This window comes from Opisthocomus hoazin, chromosome 8 (assembly GCF_030867145.1).
Source record: "Opisthocomus hoazin isolate bOpiHoa1 chromosome 8, bOpiHoa1.hap1, whole genome shotgun sequence".
NCBI classification, from domain to species: domain Eukaryota; kingdom Metazoa; phylum Chordata; class Aves; order Opisthocomiformes; family Opisthocomidae; genus Opisthocomus; species Opisthocomus hoazin.
Window position 1 is genome coordinate 20,193,082 of NC_134421.1, and position 16,851 is coordinate 20,209,932.

Genomic DNA, 16,851 nt, shown 5'->3' on the forward strand with positions numbered 1-16,851 from the left:
CACTTCATGCTGTGTGGTCAGCCTTAGCAATAACCAAAGGCTGCTGGGGTCCTCCAGCGGAAACACACGCATGGGCTAAACGCTGGCACATCCTGGGCAGTTGAGGTCAGACTCGAATAACCTTGTTAATTTTTAATTGGTTTCTTTTCAGTTCAGGGCCATGTGATCACGTCCCTGGTGCTTGTGAGCTGCTTGTTGGATCACAGTTTGCTCTTGTTATTCCTTTGGAGGAACTTTCTTTTGGTAAAGCGAGTTATTTATCTGTGGCTCTGGGCTTCCCAGGTAACTTGGTCTTTCTAGCTCAAAGGCTAGAAAATCCTGGGTGCCCTGCCTCCCTAATTTAAGATTTCTTAAAATTATATTGAATTAAAACATTTCAAACATTTCAACATTTCAAAGTTAAGTCTATTCAGAAGCTTTAAATACCTCCTTTTTCTTCCAGTGGAAGTGGAACAAAGCAATGAAGCAGAAGTGACAAATACTGTTTTCATCTGCATGTAGGCCTTACCATTGGTAGACTTGGATGTCTACAGCAGTGTGAGCTCGACAATGATTTTCCCATGGACAAGACCTTGGTAAAAGTTGTCTGGTAGATTTGCTGATATCTTGTCAGGTGTGTGCTACCCTGGTGCCATTTTTTTAATTAAATGTTGTATCTTAGGATCCTATAAAGTTTTACTCCTGTAAAAAGGGTTGAAATCAGCTCAAAAGCTAAGAGGGGACACAGAGGAAGAGGCAAGATTATCCCATATGTTTTGTTTCAGTAGGACACAAAGCTAACATCACATTTGGGGCCCCAAGAAATCACAAGACTATGGCTTAGAAAGCATGAGATTTCATCTCTGAGTGGCTTTATTTTACCTTCTTCTATTCTGAAGTTTCAGAGAGCGTTAAAGTCTCTCAAAGCTCAAATTGTCATTTCACCTCAGGAGGCAGAGGATTAAATAAGGCAAATAAAAATCCTCCAGTAGGAGACAAGACTTGTAATACTGCACTTCTCCTGAGTTGGGGGCACAGCATTTGGGGAACAAAAATGCTCATGTGATACTTGCCCACAGCCAGCTTCTCAAGGGGAGGTGACCACAGCGGCCTTAGCTTTCTCCTGAAACCAATTGTTTCTGAAGAAAAAATGTCAACTGTGAATTTCATACAAGATTCACTTTCATCCATTGTATTTCCAACAGAAATCACAATTGTTGATGCAATAAATAAAAGAAACAAGAAATGTCCAGACAGAAGAAAAAGACCAAACATTTAGACATGTCGTACAAGTGGCCATGTAAAGGTAATTGTGAGTGGAGATCATTTCATTCATCATGTAACTGGGTATCAATCAACCAGAGCTGATACTGAGTGATAACACGTTTCAAATCGCAAACCCTACCGCAGTACCTGCTTGGGGGAACCTATGTCAGCAATGTGCTCCTTGGAAACAAGGGGCAATGGGCACAAACTGAAGCACAGGAAGTTCCAGCTGAACACAACAAAGAACTTCCTCAATCTGAGGGTGACGGAGCACTGGAACAGGCTGCCCAGAGCGGTTGTGGAATCTCCTTCTCTGGAGATATTCAAAACCTGCCTGGACAAGGTCGTGTGCATCTTGCTCTAGGTGACCCTGCATTGGCAGGGGGGTTGGACTACATGATCCACAAAGGTCCCTTCCAACCCCTACGATTCTGTGACTCTGTGATTCTGTGATAAGGTCAGGATTCAGAGGGTGAGATCAGGGTTCCTAGGTGAGTTTCCCTCTCACCTTCTCAAAGGAGTTTCTTTCAGCACTTTGCAAATGCGAAGGTCCACTCCGATGACAAGTATATTTTATCATTAGGCTTGAAACTTCAGGGTGAAACCATTTACCCCTTTGTATTTGTATACTGCCTGGCGTACTGGAGACCCTATTGCTATTGGCATGTGTAAGAGTCTTTGTAACATTACATAAAAGAAGCGTACTATAGGAATTCAGCCTTCAAGATCTACAGCGTCTGATTCCAAAGATAAACGGGGTGACCTGGGATCCCATGTTACACAAGTGCTTGGATTAAATGATCAAATGGTCCTTCAGGTTTTGAGATCTATGGCTTTACAATGCCTGCACTTTTCCTCCATAAATGAAGATGGATTCTAAGACTTCAGGATTGTGATTTCTATTTTACCATATATGAGAACTGAATCCTTTCCTGCTGTGTCAAAGTGCTTTGTGTTGAGTCACCCCAAATCAAGTTTTCAGATGATGTGTTTGTTTCCCTGATGTCTGTGGCAAAACCGGCATTAATTTCTAGTGGTTAAAAAACTAGCCTTGAGTTTCTGCTTCCTAATCAGGCAGCCGATAGCAATGAAATTTGACCACAGTTGGACAAGAAATACAAATAGAGGCTCCTGGGGTGCTAACAACAAGTAAAACCATAACGGAAATAGGAATTCTTATTTATAGTTTTCCTTACTAGAAAATGCTAATTAAGCAGTAGTTCCTTACACCTTACATAGTAAGCAGGAGGGCGTTTTAAAGCATTTCTATGTGGAAAATTACTATGTGAAGTACATGTGTTTCCCCTCAAAGAAAAGGACAGAGCTTCTACGTTATTGCATTAACTACTACAGATATATTTAATGATTTCTGTGCATACAGGAACACACTATGCTGTTTAAAAATAGGTCCTTTTCTATTTTCACAAAGCAGCATAAGGAAAGCCTTGTAGGCGGACAAGAACATTTCTATAATGTCTGCAATTTATTTGAAAGTTGCTTGGGTTATAGTGACACCTTATGGTAGCTTTATTATATTTTACAGATCGTTCTTAAAATCATAGCCTTTTACAGCCTGTCACTATCAGCAAAAAACTGTTTTGATGTTTTTAGAAATCTTTTTGTTACAAGTCACTCAAGAGGTCATTCAATCTCTTCAAATTTGTCTGGTTTCCCTTTTGCTCTCACTAGGAAAATAGATTTTAAAGGGGAATAGTCTTTGGTACTGTTTTCTCTCCATGTTTAACAGATAATCTATGCCAGGCAGTACATACATAACATGCTATTCAAAACTATCTGTGGTGATACCCGTCTTGTGAGTACAGTCCTTCACTTGATTGATTCACCAAATTATAGCTTGTAGTTCATTGTGTTCCTCTAATCCCAGATCTGAACTCTTTAAAAGAAAACATCATGATAGAAGTCAATGAAAAAATTCTTTCCTTTTAAATACTATTGAAAACCAAACCTGTGGAATATATAAGTAAATATCCAAACCCGCTACTATGTCAAAATCTGAATTTATAAAATCTGCCTTCTTGGGACTCTCCCTTACATGAATTTTCTTGTGTCTGATAGGAGCTATCTCACTCTGCAGCCCTTCCCTCACTTGAAGTGCAAAGTTGGTCCCTCTGATGAGCCAAATTTTAAGTCCTGACAACCTATGTCAGTAACTTAATATAATGTAATATCTTACAATCTATAAATTTAAAAGTCCATGTTTCTGCCAGACTTTAAAAAAAACTTCTATTTCTAAGCTGTCTGAAATCACTGTCTAAGCACCTAGCACCAGCTGCAGGTTTTTTGAAAGAGTGGAAAGGATATCAGTTCTACTTCCATATAAAAACACTATTATTTCAAAGTTAAGAAACAGCAACACTGAAGAAGCAAAACCTTCTCTTCCCTTACAATGTTTGCATAAGAAAGAACTGAAGAAGAATGCATCAGCTGCGGCATCTTGAAGGACATGGTGACCAATAATGCACAGTTCAGGACAGTGCTTGTAATTACTAATTCTTTTGTTCAAATAAATTTGTTTTAAAACACAAAGGTTCAATACTGTTCCTTTTTCATTAATCTAATCTCATTGTAGTTTTATATACTGAATATTTTACCTACCTTTCACCAGAAAACATCTGCTACAGCAACAGGGGGAAAAGAAATTAGTAATTTATTCAACTTGCTAGTCACAGTCATTCAATCTAACAAAGTAGTCATTTCCAACAAAAATAAACACACAGAAATGAAACGTTCCAATAGGTGTATTCTGGCTAAAGCAAACCCGAGCTCAAGCAGCTGCCCAGCAGCAGCAGCAGTTGCCAGGACCAGTTAAGCTCTTCCGTGAGACAGCAGCAGCCAGCACCCTCTGCGCAGGCGACTTAGGAATTTGAACAGAGCGGGCTGGCGGGGAGCACTGTCTCAAAGAAGACAGGTTCATGCCTATGAGGCTGGCAGAGGATATTCTGCCGTTTTGGCAGATGACAGTTTCCACTCTCCTTTCTTCTTTGTTTCAGCCATTCCCTGAAATCTGCCCCTCGCTCTGAACACCTGCTCTATCACTCTGGGAGCTCGATTTGGCAATCCTCTGGAACACTTACCTGTAGCTACTTTTAACATTTCTCCTCCAGTCTCATGCCGCTCATCAAAAAGGTAGCCAAAGAAGCACATGCCCACTCACCAGCCACCTCCGTCGCACAGTCTGGTCGCTTGCTGGAGCTGGGCTGTCACACAGAGCTGCAGTGACTCGCATTCGGTTCCCTCCTGCAGCCCTCGACAGCAAAGCAACAATCTCCAGCTGAAGAGCAACAGGCACGAAGTTCAGGCAGCCACTGTTAACTTCAGCACTCTCTTACCAGCATCGCCAAAAAAAAAAAGTTATCAGAGCCCTCTGATTTCTGTTGCCCTTCTACCACTTTACACAGCCACGCACTGCACGTGGGCACTCAGGTAGGAAAGAAAAAGAGAGAGAGAGGAGCTGCAAGAGATGGATGCACCAGAATGGGCCTGGAAGCATAGCAGGCACAGAGTCCTAAGAAAAATTCTGACAAAAGAAGTTCTAAATGTGGAGCTGAGCTCAGACAGGCTGGCAATTATGTGTGAAGAGACCTCCACTTCCCAAATTTCTCAAATGTGTAGAAAATCAAGGCTTCGTACTACCTATGTCATGAAAAGAGTAAGGAAACACCTCCTACCCAGCAGCAAGTTAATGATCTGATTAGATTAAGTAATATTTATAGTGCTTGTTTAATCAAAGAGCTTCAACTGTATGGTTCTGGCTTGCAAACTGCGGCAGTGAGTATAATGCAAAGGTGGTGTTTCACTGCAAATCTTTTTCTTGTAATGGTTGTCAATCAGTAAGAATCAAGCAATGAATTCTTCAGGAAACATAAAGCATATATGCACAATCGAACTACAAAAAAACTCAACTGATTTTAAAAAATTTCCTGCTTACCAAATAAAAAAAAAAGAATATTAATCAATATTTTTATCCTGCATGGTATAAGAATGAAAACACATTAGTACTTTATATTGAAATCACTTAGATTGCAGAAATGGCATTTAGTATCTATCAAGTCAGAAATCCACACCAAAACCTGTTTCTCTTCCTGGTTTTACACAACAGCTCAAGGCTTTGAGCACAGCTGGCATCAAAATTGTATGCAGTGTGCTCCAAATATTTTATAGTTTTAATTTTTAGACGGATTTTTTCTGTTTTGTAACCAAGGAAAGCCAGGGTTTGTGGCATAAGGCTTTTTGGGGAAAGGCTACATTTAAAGTTCCATTTAAAGTTTAACTACAAAAGTATAAAAAAGACATTTTACTGTAATATTTTTTCCTGATTCTCCTGCTCTGGTTTTGTAAGACATAATTGTTGTAAGATATAAACACTGCAAGACATAATTAGTTTTAGAAATTCTTCACCAACTGTATCAAAAGCAGCGTGGCCAGCAGGTCAAGGGAGGCGATTCTGCCGCTCTGCTCTGCTCTCGTGGGACCCCACCTGGAGTCCTGCGTTCAGCTCTGGAGCCCTCAGCACAGGAAAGATACGGACCTGTTGGAGCGGGTCCAGAGGAGGGCCATGAAAATGATCCGAGGGCTGGGGCACCTCTCCTATGCAGAAAGGCTGAGAGAGTTGGGGTTGTTCAACCTGGAGAAGAGCAGGCTCTGGGGAGACCTTATTGTGGCCTTTTAGTACTAACAGGGGGTCTGTAAGAATGATTGAGAGAACTTTACCAAGGCCAGTAGTGACAGGACAAGGGGTAACAGTTTTAAACTAAAAGAGAGTAGATTTAGATTGGGTACAAGGAAGAAATTTTTTTCAGTGAGGGTGGTGAGGCATTGGCACAGGTTGCCCAGAGAAGCTGTGGATGCCCCCTCCATGGGAGCGTTCAAGGCCAAGTTGGATGTGACTTTGAGCAACCTGGTCTAGTGGAAGGTGTCGCTGACCATGCCAGGGGGATAGAACTAGGTAATCTTTAAGGTCCCGTCCAACCCAAACCAGCCTGATTAAAAAAAAAAAAAAAAAAAATCTGGCTGGTGCCATATGAGGATAAGATTCTTTACATAAAATTTATTGCTCTAGTTACAGATGTATCTGATTGCTTTGTCAGCATTTTCACTTACTTGAAGTCAATTCTTATGACATCAGCTAAGTACTTACAGCTTTGGTGCCACAGGTAAGCATTTATTTTATCAGCATGGCAGGGGCAGAAATCTCTTTTCCAGTTTTTATCTTCTCTTTTCTCTTTTTTTTTTTTTTGATTTATCTTCTCCAGTATTTGATTTTTTTGTTCAGAAAAGAAGCCAGTTATGCCTCCTTGTGGCACCTGGTTTGTAAGTCATCTGCTGGAAAGCAAGCTCTTTAAAGTTTTGGGTTTGTTTACTCTTACAAACCATAGCCTTAAGCTAGGAGACATGGAGACAGATATGAACAAATGCTGCCTGTGTAGCACCTTCAGCTCCCAACAGCAAACCCCTCAGTTTTCAGGTCAAAGATAATGAAGTTTTCATTGATGTAGTTTCAAGTGGAGATTCTGCTTTGATTATCCTTTATTTGAATGGCTAATTATTGCAGAACAGTGTAAAACCTAGTCTTTCGAAGGTTCTGCAAAAGGTGATGCATTTTAAGAAACTCTGTTAAAAAAGGCCAAATAATGATTAAGGCACAAGCAAAAAGCCTGACCAAAAAAGCCTTTAAAAACTGGTAAGCAGATATGGGCAGGCCATTAAATCTCTATTATTTCTTAGTTCCAAGTTGCTCCACATCCATGACTGCCTTAATTTGCAGTAAGGCATAATAATATAGTTCATAGCCAACTGTCCCACAGAGGAAAAAAGGAAGGCTTTTTTTAAAGTTTATAGCTTGACTCTAAAATTTATGCCTAGACTACTCAGTAAATTATTTTAGAGCTTGAATAAATAGTATTTATTTAGCTGCTCTTGGGTTTGTGCATGGGTGGGAGTTTATTTCTGAATTCCTGTTTTGTAAGTTTGGGGGTAAATTTGGCACAACAAATTGGAATCCACCTTGTCACCTCAAGAGCCTTTTTTCCAATTTACTGAGCAACTGCAGTGGTCTCCAACTGGTGACAGGAGTGCAGGGAGCTTCTGAGATGCAGGACAAAAGTGCATTTGTGTCCAGCACCAGGAAGAGAACATCGAATGAACCATTTCTCTTCGCGTACCTCCTCACAAACGGCTCATTTCCTACACCTACTAAGCTTTACTCCTCACAACTGCATACTTCATACAGTAACAGCTCCACAAATACTGATATAAAAAGGATTAACATAAAGCTCTGGTGTATGACATATCTAAAGGAGGCACTTGAGATGTTTAAGCGATGAAGCAGAGACAAGAGAGCTGCCAGTACCAAAGCATTCCAGGCAAAGAACAATCAACTGCAAAGATCTGCAGCTTTGCCTGTTGAAATCTTAGGTTACCTGAATTCATGAAAGAGCTTACGAAATTGTCAATTTCAAGCCACAACCAATCCAGAACATCTGGATTTCAACCTCTGAGACTTTCCTGCTTAAGAAACAGGTAACAGTTATGGATTGTACCAACGCCCAGCAATGAAGAGGACAAAGAGAACATTACCACAGTAACAGGACATTCAAGTCATATCAGGACTGTGATCTGCTGAGCAACTAAAGGCAGATGTTTTCTCTGCAGGATACCATCGAGTATGGCTCCACCTTACTGAAATTTCATTCTCTTACCTTCTGTGACTACTGAATGAAAGCTGGCATATAATAAGGCTGTCCTCCCTTGATGGATACAGCTGTGGGAGGAATGGGGATGCTGTCATCCTCAGCAAATGAAGAGGGAATTGCAGCCATCGCATGCTACCTTTCTACTTCCACCTAATCCATCTTTCTTCTTTTACTCTTTCCTCCCATACCATCTCCAGCCAACAATGATGCTTCTAAGTAGATCAGATCTCAGATGTCTCACACTTCATCAATTTATACCATGCAAAAAGCTGAGCGCTCGCCTCCTTCAGAGTGCTAGCAAACTCTAAGCCTGACAAAGCAGTGTATGTTGAAACCCAGGTTTAGAGAAAGGGCTGGTTCCTGGGTAAATGAGCAGAGAAAATGCAAATTGAGATCACCACATGGCATCAGAACCCCAGATCCTGACATGGGCTAGTGTGCTTTCAGAAAAAGTAAATGCTAGAGACATCTAGTGTGTCAGTTCTTCTCCAGGACTTCTATTCTTTGCATGAAGGCAACGTGATCACATTTGACAGATGTCTGGACAGCAACCAGTCTAAGAAAATTACATGGGATGAAACGTATTTGAAATAAAATCCAGAATGATAAGGTTTTCTAAATAAGTTACTATTTGTTAATTTTATGGAAATTTTAAATAAAAATGTCTTTCCAACATGAAAATATGAAAAGTTTGTTTATTTCCATAGGCAACCTCATTCACAGTACAAAGTGATACGAATTTCTTGAAACTGTCATGTACCTTTTACATATTTTTTAAGTAGCTGATCTAGAAGTGGATACAAGAATAAATTTGTTTTTGAAGAGCTGTCCAATAAACCAGATATACACTAATGCCATGCTATGACAGTTCTAATTATGAATCACAGCTGACACTACAGTAACATTGCTTTAAAAATCTCATGAGAATTTTTACAATCAAAACATAAAACTGCCACTAGTACAGAGACTGTACGAATAGACAAATAAACAAGTATTAAATATTTTGCACAAGGCCTGAGTTCACTATAACACATTTTGATTTACAACTTCATCTCAAAAATCTGTACAGCAGTTAGAACTGTTTCAGAGAACTTAAAGACAATACAACCTCAGGGGCTTATTTATTCTGGTGATACAAGTGTGAGGCCTGGAAGGCAAGAGGATTTGGTGTATGAACCCAAGGTTTTACTGCCTTGTGTAATTTCCTTATAAAGCAGTCAAAACCTCATGGAAAGTAAGGTACAAGGCAGGACCTCATTTGAAAATCATCTGAAATTCTCCAGATAGGTTTCCTCACAGCTATTTCAGAGTAAAAGCTCACAATGAGTATATAAAATGCAGCATATCTCTTAACAAAGAACAAAAAGGGGTCACATATACAACAGGGTATTTTTTTCTGTGCTCCCCCTCCCTATATTTCTTTCATTGAAAATGGCACAAATCAGTGATATCCCACCTACTCCCAATAAAAAAAAAATTCCTCATCAATAAACTAAGGTCACTCTAAAGTCCAAAAACTTCATCTGCAGTGAGAGATCCAGTGTCCATATACTTATGTTTTAAAAATTCTCCTTTTCCGCACAAGTCACGTAGATGTAGGCAGACTAAGCATGTGAATTTCTAATAGATAACAAAAGTATCATATAATTGTTAGCCTGTATGGAAGCCTTGTGGAAATTGGCTCACATCTAACTTGTCATTTAATCTTTGCTCTTTTGGTGCAATTGAACCGGAAATCTAAAATCCTGTAATCTATATACACACTTACTTACCTATCTACAGACATAGATTACTTTGTAACAGGGGTTATAATACAAAAGTTAACATACATTTTTCTTACTTTAAAAGGCCATCGGGATATTTGTTCAAGTTCCACATAAATGTGAAACAGGTGTTGCTAAACAGACAAAACTTAACAGAAAAGGAAAGTTTTAAATAATAAGGCTTGAAATGTTGTGCACCTATCCATCCAAAAACTCAGCCTTTTACTTGGGGTACTCAGCATCTATGCAGACCTGTAAGGCCACAACTTCCCCAAGACATTTCTAATTCACATCACCACAGACAGGCAGATGTAGCACCGTCATTAAAACAAACCAGGGTATTCTACCCACATTCCCAGTACAATTTCTCTCCCCATCTCCCAGATAATCGGTGGACTCCTTTACCTTCCAAAAGACTCCTCTGGTACTGCTGTCCTCCTGCGTAAGCAGGTTCCACGGGTTGTTCTTTGCCTTATTCATGACACTCGTGTGATGAAAAGGAGCAAAATCTGCTCCCTCCTCCATCCTCAAAACGACACTTGGGTCGTCTCACTCCCCATTTCTCTCCTCTTGAGAGAGGCAGACCTAGCGGCTTCTAAACTAATCTGTAATTCAGTGGTTTCAAGGTCCTTGTTCATCAGCCCCAGCAGAGGTTTTTTCAAGTTTCTTTAATACAGTCTTTCCATCTAGCAGGATTAGATTATTTTCTAAGACTGAGTTTTCAGAGAATGCTTCAGAGACTTTCATACTTAAAACCACATGGAACCCAACAGTTCCAATACGGAAAAGATTGCTGTCGTGGTGCAAGAGCATTCATGTAGTGTACACCAGAGCAGCCAAAGGACAACTGACGATTGTAATTAAGATGTGCAGCTATTTCCACTTCATTTCTCTTTTTATAGTAAACATTATATATATATATACATACATATATATATATAAAAAAATTAAATAGGAACTTGCTCCCTTGTCCTCTTTACCCCTCCTTTACAACTGAATGGAAAGTAAGCCAGGTGGGCTGGGCAGTTCAGCCCAGACTCAGCTCTAATTTCAACAGCGGAATCTGCTCGCAATGGCTGAGCACAGCAGGTGCACAGGGTGGAGGCTGTGAGGTGATGATACAACCTGCCACGCTTCCATATTTTTTCCTTTAAATTAGGTTGAATACAAAGGGCAGAAATTTTATGTAATTTACAGTGTTGTTCAAGGCACTGTGATAAGAACTTATTTGATAGCAGGTTACTTTCTCAGTAACAGAATTTGCAATTTCTTAATCAAATACCAATTTCAAACCTGTGTTCTCCATCTTGCTTCGCATTAGGGCTAGACAGTCACTCTGTCTGAGGCCAAGTTAGATGTAACACTGCTTTCTGTCCATGTCCAGAAACAGGAGACCCCTGGAATGCCCAATTTCATAATACTCTCCCTTTCTCCTGCTCTTTCCCCAACAACAACCTGGACATGAAGTACAACTGTTGCTCTCAGACAACGGCATTTACTCTGGCCACAACATGAGTCCTCCAGCCTCTTGCAGGGCCTCAGAATGATGACTTGGAAGCGGAGAGATCAAGTGGACAAGGCTTCCTAAAAAAACACTATTGTAGCAGGAGCCAAGTGGCGCATGGCCTTGGTGAAGTACCTCTTGCAACTCCTCTTTCCTTTAAGTTAGGAAGAAATAATTAGAGAACTTGACACACACCCAGTTTCCTGCCACACTAAGCAGGAAGCATCTACAAGGAAGAGGGATTTGACCCTCTGATTTTAACTGAAGTTATGTTTTTCTGTTTTATTTTTAAATAACTGAAAAATTTTGTTATAACTTTCATAAGCACCTTTTTCAGGTTTCTTTGTTGTTATTCTTCTACTCTGGTCACTCTGAAAATTACAGCAAGCAACAGAAATCAAAATCATGTTCTCAAATATAAGTACAAAACCCATCATATTTCTTGAGCCACATAAAGTTCTTGTTGCATCACATTACCTCTGTATAGAAGAGCCTCTCTTGATTTGAAATTGTGGCATTTTTTTTTACTTTGTTCTTACAAATTAGATTATGTTCTCAGACAGGCCATGCCAAAAGCACATATCCCAAGCCCCACAGTTTGAGAGGTCTAGCATATAAATTTTTTTCAGGTAATTTTCCCTCCAACAGGTTAAACTGAAATCCAGTTCTGAAAAGCCCCCAGTCCAGGGGGATCAGGGACTGAAACCCCAGATCAGGACACTGACATTTAAGACTGCCTTTACCATGGATATATTAATTTAATACATTGTAGAGTACTAAGAGATGTTACTTTTAATATAACTTATTTTCCAAATAATTTAGAGGAATACAGATTCAAGTAATTCTTCAAAGGTTTGCCTAAGTTACCCTAACTAAATGTAGCTTTCAAAAGTTGACATAACAGAAGACATTAGTGTGACAGAATACAGAGTACTAGTAACCAAAAATGAACTTAAATAGTTTAACAGTTCTAGTATTGTCTCAAGCTTACACAGATATATCAACATAACCTACAATGCTTACCATGAATATTAACATCACATAAGCATCACAATGTGTTAGGTATTGTTTTTTAAACCACAATTTCACTGGTCCCAGGAATTTTGAAGTAGTAGGACTAAGGCAGCAGCTATAATAGATAAACAATTCTTTAAGAAATATGCTTAATGCTTACTGCTTAGAACCATGGAAATATAACAAAATACAAATCACATTTACAGCATAAGGCGCTTTGGTTTCTTAAGCAGCAAATGAAAGAACAATTTCTTCAGTGAAAGGCTTTGAAAAATAAAGCGTGTAGGCTTTCCATAAAAATGGTAACTAGTTCTTTCCTTCTCAAAATAGCCGGCTAGAATCTTCAAAGTATCATTTAAGAAAGCTCTTGAAATTCCTAGGAAAGAAGTTAAAAGCCAACAGTAGTATCTGACAGAGCAGAGATTCTATCACTGGCAAGCTGAACACACACCTTCTGGGAAGCAGAAGAAACTACTGTTTGGTTTTCTGGAGAGCTTTATTAAGTTTGGAGTAATATAATAAAAAGGAGCTGAAATACCTGTGTATTTACCATATATTCTAGAGCTTACAAATCTGTATTTGAGAACTCGCTTCATGTTCATCTATCCTTCATAAGGACTTGAGTTAAAATAAAATGAAATAGTTTATTCAAGGCAATTGATGGCAGTCTCCTTTTTCACACAACCACGTGCAATTTGTACAAGGCAATCCTTTTCCATCTTCCCAACACAGCCAAATCTATGGATTAATTCAAGATATTTCTGTGTAACTAAACCACGTGTGTATAGTTACAAAGAATTGCTTAGTTACATAGTTGGGGCAGTCAACATCTAAATTTTACAGAGAACATTCTTTTTAGGAGGTTCCATAACTACTCATATTCTTTTTTTCACACCAGTTAGAAGCAGTATCAAATTAGCCAAAACACTGGAATAATGTGATTGTGTCACCACATGTATTTTAAAATCCTGCTTAAGGGGTATGCTGCTTTTGCTATGTGGCTGGTGACAAGGATCTGGCCTTATAAAACAGGTTGTAAACCAGCACGACCATTGGAGCTGTGTTCTTACTCTGTCCCAAACTTGCACAAAATTTTAAAACAAATTCTTATGCCTCCTGAATCTTGCTGTAGTTTACTACCACATTAATTTCAATTATCTTATAAGAGAAGCAATACAAAGTATTTTCTCTTCTTAGCCTTTTACAGTTACTGGTTAGAGATCTTTCTAAGTAACATGGCTAGCAAAACTTTTTCAGGCTGCATAAGAACTGACATTTTGCAAACTGTCATATGGCACAATGACAGTCTGTGTCAAATTCAGGCAACACAAATAATCAATACGAATTTAGCAGACACTGAAAGAACTGGGCTGCAGTTTCATGTTCACTGGCGTTATTAACCCCTAAGCATTTTTGCTGAATTTAAGAAACAAAATTTTGTACAAAATTTCATAGGAGTTGACTAAGCATACTTTTGAATAATTTTGAAATACTTTGCTGCTTCATTTTCGATAAATGTAGACATCCTACCTTCAGTGCTCTGATGTTCAGTAAAGAGACAGGAAATCTTTAGCATGTAAGATGACTTTGCACTTACACAATTCGACTGCAGTACCATGTCTTCTGCCAAAATCACATCTTTATTCCAGTACAAAAGTGTTTACCTTGCTGGGTTGGAAGTTTCCCCCAGTCACGCTTTTACTAAGCAAAAAAAGATGTTAATCAGCTTATCCACGATCCAAATTTCATCGATCTTTGAAAGAAGAAAACAAGACATTTTACCCAAAAAGATCTTTTAAGTCATTACTAGCTGAGCTGCTGTTTGTCATTGTGTTTGCTGGTTGTGCAAAGTTCTGAGGAGCAAAGAAAGGATTACCCTGTATACCAAAGCTGGGTTGTCCAATCATGTTCATCTGAGGTGCCAAGACTGAACTGCTCGTGCCTGGAGACCCTTGCGGGGGTACAAACTGATTAACCCACTGGCTTGATTTCTGTTGAGCCAACTGTTTCATACTAACTTTGGGTTTTTGAGGACCAAAAAGATTATCTAAAGCAGACATATCTGGGGGTTTGTTTTGCTGTGTCAGTGGAGAGACTGCAGATGCAGCATTCATAGGACTGTAATTTGGCATATTGGCAGTTGGTACAATGCTCATCTTCGTTGTTGCTGATGCACTTGGACCACTGAAGAAATTCTGAGTGGTGGGACCAGCTCCCATACCGAATCCAGCAGTCTGAAAACCCATATTCGTATTTAGTCCGTTTGTTACATTTCTCTTTGTGTTGTCAATAGGTGATGAAAATCCCATTCCAACAACCATAGAAGGGACAGCAGAGAAGCTGGTTGAAGATGCAACTTTAGCTTTGTTGATAGAATGGCTAGTCAAAGATGACATATTATCTATCAAGGTATCCGTCAAGTCTCTTGTCTGCAAAATACATAAAATGCAGTTAAATGCCTTTCCTCTACAAACACTCTAGCAATAGTCTTTATCATTGTTCGTGCAGAAGTACCATTCTTTTTTCAGAAATGAGAATTTACTGTATGGAACTGGGCATGAAATGTAATTATGCACAAAGCAAATAGGTTATTCTCATTCTTTGCTACTTAGAACTAATTGTTATGCAGCTTTAATTTGAAAACTAAGACTATACACACAGTACTACTGAGACATCTACTTACATGCCCCATTCCTGTCCCCAAGCCCTTTACAAATTTAGTTAATAAATTCTTCAGAGCAAAACGTTTTTTAGTATGTGCTTTTTCCTTATCTAGAACAATGGCCTTCCAATAATTACTCCTTTAGAAACTCCTGCAATTTAAAAAGTGGGAAATACTGCTAATGATGCAAATGGAAGGCAGATTAAACTTTATTTTAGTTTTTCTCAGCTGTGCCATTGTATCCGTGAAAACAAAGGTGACTCACAGAAGCAAAAAAATATTAAATGCATAAAGCACTTGAAAGGAAAAAGCATCACAGCTCCAATGGAAACAGTGCAGTAATCTGTTCTTTCTCACCTGCTTCACTGGAGGTGTTACTGCAGTTGCTTGTGGCTTAAGCGGTTGCTGGCTTTTCAGTTTCTGTGCCTGTTCTTGTTCTTTAGCTAACTTTTGCTTCTCTTCTAGTGTAAGTGATGCCTTTAGAAGAGAAAGAACTGACACTAAGTTGCACACAATGGTTATTCTTACATCGATATTTTTATTTCATAAATAGCACCGTTGTTTCAGTATGTGGTAGAACAGTACATATTACTTATACAAAAGAGAAAGTGGGTAAGCACAAAATCTATTATAATATTTATCATATTGCTAAAACGTACTTAAAGCAAATAAATACCATATTAAAAGTAGCATAATTAAAAATTTGAGCAGATCTCAAATCAAGAGGTGTTACAACAAAATCATTTCAGTTTTGTCTTCTTAATGTTGGGCATAAGAAAAAGTGTTCTGCACGGTTTTTGTTTTTATACAGTTACCAACTGGCACTTGATGTAGAACTGCAACTGTCCATGGAGTTGCAAAGGGAATTTTATTTTAAGATTGCTTAGGAGGCTTTTCAGGATTTTAACTCTATTTTTGCTAATGATGAAGAAGAAAATAATAAAATCATTCCTCCTTGGTCTAAAATTAGTGAGAGGGTTCAGGTAACTAGAAATGGAAATAATAAAATATACAGATTCTGGGGAGCTATTTACATAATTAATAGCATGAATTTTACAGTAGTTTATGCTTATGTTTAATATTATGTCATCATGCTTTTTCTTTGCTTTTTATATTTATCCCCATATTGACTGCTCATTTTCACTTAACTTTGAATTGTACAGTAAATGTTAGTCTCTGCTACTACATGAAATTCTGCATTTTATCTTCATCTCTCTTTTTAATGTTATCATAAAGTTGCCTATTTTCATTTTCCTATCTAAATGCACTGCTGAAGTTTCAGTTTCTTTGAAATCTAGAATCAAGGAGAAAGAAAATGACCAAATATTTATAATCCTAATTGCTGCATACTTTGTACAAACCTATTTTCAAGGAAAGGCTTTCACAGAAATTCAAGGATATATCGGAACATTTTTTGGTGGGCCTTCACATGTGAATATGTGTTGTGCTATACAAAAGCAGTAAGTTTTTCTTTTAAAGGTTTAAATATTATAAATATTTACACACACTCTTTTTATGCAACTGTACCAGCCTTGTATTAGACAGATGGGTGTAACAAGATTCCAAAACAAAGTAAAACACACCTTTTTCTGTTTTGATGACATCTCATTCTCTTTACTGTCAGATCCACTAGTTAGAAGGTCAGTTCCACTAGAGTTAAATACCTTGTCAATCTGTTTAAGTTCAAAGAAATGAAACTTAGTCATTTGTAGTGTTGTAATTTAAGGTAACATAAATATTGACCAAGCAAATTTAAATTTCAAATTTCTGTATGTCAGTAATGTGAAAAAATATTGTCGCTTACCTGATTACTTGTACTACTAGATCTTGCCTCTTCAGACACACTCATCTGGTTAGCTATATCCAAAGATCTATATAGTGCAGAGTATACATATTACAAATAGATAACTTCACAGTCACATCCACAACACTAATTCAGCAATGCAGATT

The 16,851-nt window shown here is 38.4% G+C and overlaps 1 protein-coding gene across 1 annotated transcript in view; it reads right to left on the reverse strand.

The window, feature by feature from the left end:
* Positions 1–8,663: 8,663 nt before the first annotated feature.
* Positions 8,664–16,851, reverse strand: part of SCYL2 (SCY1 like pseudokinase 2) — a 43,403-nt gene continuing 35,215 nt past the window's right edge. Inside the window, exons 15-18 of the mRNA XM_075427734.1 lie at positions 16,706–16,772; positions 16,485–16,574; positions 15,259–15,378; positions 8,664–14,668 (exon numbers count right to left, since the gene is read on the reverse strand). Of these exons, the coding sequence (XP_075283849.1) occupies positions 14,018–14,668; positions 15,259–15,378; positions 16,485–16,574; positions 16,706–16,772 (928 nt within the window). The 3' untranslated portion in view covers positions 8,664–14,017. The remainder of the gene's footprint in view (positions 14,669–15,258; positions 15,379–16,484; positions 16,575–16,705; positions 16,773–16,851) is intronic.